This window comes from Poromitra crassiceps (assembly GCF_964638095.1).
Source record: "Poromitra crassiceps genome assembly, chromosome: 5".
Taxonomy (NCBI): Eukaryota; Metazoa; Chordata; class Actinopteri; order Beryciformes; family Melamphaidae; genus Poromitra; species Poromitra crassiceps.
Window position 1 is genome coordinate 19877075 of NC_139642.1, and position 5394 is coordinate 19882468.

Genomic DNA, 5394 nt, shown 5'->3' on the forward strand with positions numbered 1-5394 from the left:
GGTAGACACACAGACTGACTTCCTGTTTCTCTCCTGTGCTGTGTGTCAGGTAGACACACAGACTGACTTCCTGTTCCTCTCCTGTGCTGTGTGTCAGGTAGACACACAGACTGACTTCCTGTTCCTCTCATGTGCTGTGTGTCAGGTAGACACACAGACTGACTTCCTGTTTCTCTGCTGTGCTGTGTGTCAGGTAGACACACAGACTGACTTCCTGTTCCTCTCATGTGCTGTGTGTCAGGTAGACACACAGACTGACTTCCTGTTCCTCTCCTGTGCTGTGTGTCAGGTAGACACACAGACTGACTTCCTCCTCTCCTGTGCTGTGTGTCAGGTAGGCAGCATGCTGAAGACACCCAGGTTTCCTATCTGGCTGTGCAGTATAAATGGCAGCGTGTCCGTGCTGTTCGGTCCCACCCGCTCACTGCTGTCCGACTGGAAGGTGGAGCATCTGTTCAACCTTTACTTCTACAACGGCCAGCCCACGCAGAGCACCACCGCCAGGCTGACCATAGGTACTGCAGCCCTGCTGGTCCACACAGAACAAGAAAAGACATACATGTACAATACAATATAAATAAGCACAAAAAAGAAACTTTAAAATCACAGAAATGAGACACAAATAGTGACAAAGAAAAGAAATGCACAGACATGAAAAAGAAACAAAAGAGAGCTATAATTATTATACTAATCAATGTAATACACTGAAGTGTAGTTTGCAGACGACACAGCAGTCGTGGGGCTGATCTCGGGGGCCGACGAGACGGCCTACAGAGAGGAGGTGGGGGCCCTGGAACAATGGTGCCAGGACAACCACCTCTCTCTGAACGTCTCCAAGACCAAGGAGGTCATTGTAGACTACAGGAGGGGGGGGGGGGCGCACACCCCCCAATCACCATCAACGGCACAGTGGTGGAAAGGGTGGACAGCTTCAAGTACCTGGGAGTCAAGATCCACCAGGACCTGACTTGGGCCGGTCACACCGCCACTGTTGTCAAAAAGGCCCAACAGCGAATACACGGACTCAGGCGCCTGAAGAAGTTTGGGCTAAGGAAAGAAATCCTCAGGGACTTCTACAGAGGCACCATTGAAAGCCTGCTGACTGGCTGCTTCACCACCTGGTACGGGAACTGTACCACCATGGACCGCAGGGCGCTACGGAGAGTGAGACGCGCGGCCCAGCACGTAACAGGATGTGAGTTGCCAGATCTGCATGAACTGTATAAACAGCGGTGCCTCAGGAGGTCCCTGAAGATCATCAAAGACACAAACCATCCCCACAACAGCCTGTTCTCCCTGCTACCCTCAGGGAGAAGATACAGGGTTCCAAAAGCACGCACAAATCGCTTGAGGAACAGTTTCTTCCTGCAGGCCACGAGACTCCCTAACATACACAAATAGTGTAGTAGCCGTACTGTACCGTACTGTAGCTGCTACCATTACGTATGTCTAATGTTTAACTGTATGTTTAATAAGGAATATGCTATTTGCACCCGTATGTCAAATACGCCGAGTTTAATTGTATGTTTAATAAGGAATATGCTATTTGCACCTATATGTCAAATACGCCGAATTTAAAATGTTTAAGCACGGCTAAAGTATGCACATGACATGTGCACCTATGTGCAGTGAATATGCCACTGTCTCTGACTTGTCTTATCACTCTACTGCCTTATTGCTTGTTGTGTCTCTTGTTGTTTTTGCACTCATATGCCCTGTTATATTTGTACTATGTTGTAAACGGAGTCCACAGCACAAGGATTTCACACGTGATACTTGTACCATGGAGTGACAATAAAAAATCTTGAATCTTGTATACCGTAAATTCCGGACTATAAGGCGCACCGGTGTATAAGCCGCACCTGCAAAGTTGACTGTTTTTTACATATATAAGCCGCACCGGACTATAAGCCGCGGGTGTTTTGATGTTTAATTACCATATGTAAGGGTTCGTGCACAGAGGGGATTGTCGGGAAAGAGATGGCTGTTTGGGGAAGCTCCCATTTATTAACATTTCAACAAAACAAGTTGCATATTTGCATAATGTATTCAAGTGTTACCATTTAGTGCAATAGTAGCTACAGAACATGTACTGTGCTGTGTAAATTTAGGGGTCCTTGGCATGAAAAAGGTTGAAAACCACTGATCTACATTATAGCCTACAGTAGTACCATAACAAAAAACAAAGCTTACAGCGCTTGACGAGGCAATATCAATGGCTAAATTAAATGTGTTTTTTTTAAAGTGCAAAATAAAGTGCCTGTAACACGACAGTAAGCGCGTAAGCCTAAAGTTGCAGTAACACGGCTGCTTAAAATATACGGTAATCAGCCTACCAGAAAAGTCATTAATCCTCGTCTCCATCTTTTAGGCTAAGGTGCAGTACACGGCTGTAACCAGAAAAGTCAAGTCATTAATCCTCATCTTCGTCTTCTTCCTGCGTACTAAAACCACCAAAGTCCTCATCTTCAGTGTCGGAAACGAACAGGCTCAGGGTGGCTTCGTCAGCCACTCTCCTCTCTCCTTCGTTGTCGCTCTCAAAACCAACGAACTCCTCTTCGTCACTGTCGGAATCGAACAGCCTCTGAAGGCCCTCAGCTGTGGCGGCGTCCTCCTCTTCATCACGCAGCAGTCCAGCCTTTCGGAACCCGTTGGTGATCGTGGATGTTTTGACACTCCTCCACGCTGTCAGGATCCACTGGCAAACTTGAGCCTTCAGTCGGATCTGAACGGCACCTCGGCCGTCTGCTCTCTGTGTCAACACCCTGATGCCAAGGTTACGTGCTGCTGCTCGATTTCCTTCTTTCCTTCTTCTTCTCGCCGCCATCGTCGTAACACAGCCAGTTCTCCATCTTTTGAAGCATGATGTTAGATTACAACGAGCTAGTTGTGTGGCTTAGCCTTCCAAAATGTTGCCGTTAGTTTTTTAGAATGTAATACATAGAATTGGGAATGTTACATTCCATTTCATTCAGACTGTCTTTCAGGCTCAATCGCTGCCATTTTCCCCCCGGAGCGAGGGAGGAGGGAGGGTGTTTTACTGTAGTGGCTGAGAGAGAGTAGTGGCACAGTGCTCCAATCAGGTCGCGAGGCACATTTTTTGCAACATTATCCAATCAGGGTCTCGCTCTCGTAATGTCTGTCTTGCTCTCGTTCTGCCTCATACCAACATCCATAGATTTTGGAGGTTCCCGAGTGGCCGTTTGCTGAAAAAATCCATAGATAAGCCGCACCGTTATATAAGCCGCAGGGGCCAAAAAAGCCCAAAAAACGGGAAAAAAGCCGCGGCTTATAGTCCGGAATTTACGGTACTATAATCTTTAATATGATCTATATTGTTAACATTGTTAAAGATTGAAAACAAGTTATTTTTATTAATCTTTAGGTGTTTTTTGAAGCTGAATTTTTTATAGGACGAATCAGCGTGACGTCACTTGCCACCCAGAAATGCGGAACCCCGCAGCACTTAAATAGTATACTAGTACTTGGGCATCCTTGAGGCATCCTCTCTGCCTCTGGATTGCCTTTCCCCCCTGAGGGTCTGGTGAGACGAAGGAGGAGCGCGGCCGGGAGTTACCCACAGGGCCTAGATCCTCCATGCACCGAAGGGCCAATACTGCGGTGTAGCACTAGCTCTATTGCAGCGGATAGCGGTGTACGACCCTTCCGCGGGCAACGTTGCAGACAGAGTAGGAAGGCTGATCCGTGAGCGGCTTCTGGGACGCGAGTCGGGGTCTTAATTGGCCTCGGCTGGGTCTATCTGGGCGAGGGTGTATGATGTTGAGAGACCCGAAACACCTTACGACCCCAGATAACATCACTGATGATGCCGCGTTCTAGCGCATGCTGTAGTATGTATTTTAAAACAAACGTATGAGTTGTTCCAAACAAACGTTAATGTCTCAAAAACTATACATCGCATCACTTATATTGTATGTATAATATATGCATGTCGTGTTAAAGTTGTGTGAACTGTCGCCATTTTTAAAATGTAAACAGGGTCAGCCGGCTAGAGTCAGACACTCACGCCTCCAAAAGCTCAGGCTCCATAGGGTTGCTGTTGCCACCCGGTGACGTGGTTTGTTTACCAAAATGCTGCTCGGCTGATCCCTCGTATAGAGGCTTTTTTTTTGCAGGCATGGTAACTTATTCCATTCAATGGATGCTCTACAGTATATCTGCATAGCACAAGTTGGAGGTGCAGTAACTACCTTGTGTGTGTGTGTCACCTTGTGTAACCTTGGAGTGACCATGTCTGTCACTAACGTATGAGATTTCAGAGGTCTGACTCAGGTGTCTGGAAGCACTGAGCAGTAAGGCAAAGTGACTCTAAAGCCCCGTTCACACTGGACAAAATACACCTGCTATCAACCCCTGCTAACATCTGGCTTTTGTCTTCAGTGTGAAAGGGTACAATTGGCAATCACAACGCCGTCACACATTGAAGTTCCAGAGGTTGTCACATAAATACCGTAAAACTTCAAATAAAAGCAGAGTCCCAAATTGGCGCCAGTCCGAAATAGACGCTGGGGTTTTTGTTTTTTTTACTATATATTGTTTTTTAACTTGCATTAGCGACATCACATTTGCTGTGCGACCTTAATTCACAGTCACTTACGATAATGACGTGGACAGTGTGTGTGTGCGTGTTGCTGGCGGAAGTCAGAACTCAACAGAAATGAACTGAAATGCATGAACCTGTCCCAGCTCTTGTGTTTACTGGTTGCAGATACACACTCTCACCACTGGGAGGCGTCGTTCAGCCACTCGGTCGGAGACCCAGAGAAGAGGTTTCCCTCGGTGGAGATGACCATCAGGACCAAGTGGGCCGGAGCTGCCATCGACTGGAACGGCTGCTCTCCTTTCTACTGATCAGGCCTGAACACTGCCCTGTTTTCTACTGATCAGGCCTGAACGCTGCCCTGTTTTCTACTGATCAGGCCTGAACGCTGTTGTTTTCTACTGATCAGGCCTGAACACTGTTCTGTTTTCTACTGATCAGGCCTGAACGCTGTTGTTTTCTACTGATCAGGCCTGAACGCTGTTCTGTTTTCTACTGATCAGGCCTGAACGCTGTTGTTTTCTACTGATCAGGCCTGAACGCTGTTCTGTTTTCTACTGATCAGGCCTGAACACTGCTCTAGGGATGGGGGATACCAAACCTTTGGATTCTATACCGATATTTTTCCATCAGTTTTACCGATACCGATATCGATACCAAGAATTAGAAAAAGAAAAAGAAGTGATTAGTAATTACTTTTTAAATTGTTATTAATTGGTTCAAATTAACAATTAAAATTGTATTAAACCCACTACAGTTGATCAATTCATTTTGTACCAAATATGCATGGCAAGGCACTTCAGTGTGTCTCCTTACTTCAGTGTCTATATTCA

The 5394-nt window shown here is 46.5% G+C and overlaps 1 protein-coding gene across 1 annotated transcript in view; it reads left to right on the forward strand.

Moving 5' to 3' along the window:
- Positions 1-4872, forward strand: part of mindy4b (MINDY family member 4B) — a gene marked incomplete at both ends in the record, with an annotated part of 34641 nt that extends 29769 nt beyond the window's left edge. Inside the window, 2 exons of the mRNA XM_083636566.1 lie at positions 335-515; positions 4730-4872. Coding sequence (XP_083492692.1) covers positions 335-515; positions 4730-4872 — 324 coding nt within the window. The remainder of the gene's footprint in view (positions 1-334; positions 516-4729) is intronic.
- Positions 4873-5394: the final 522 nt, after the last annotated feature.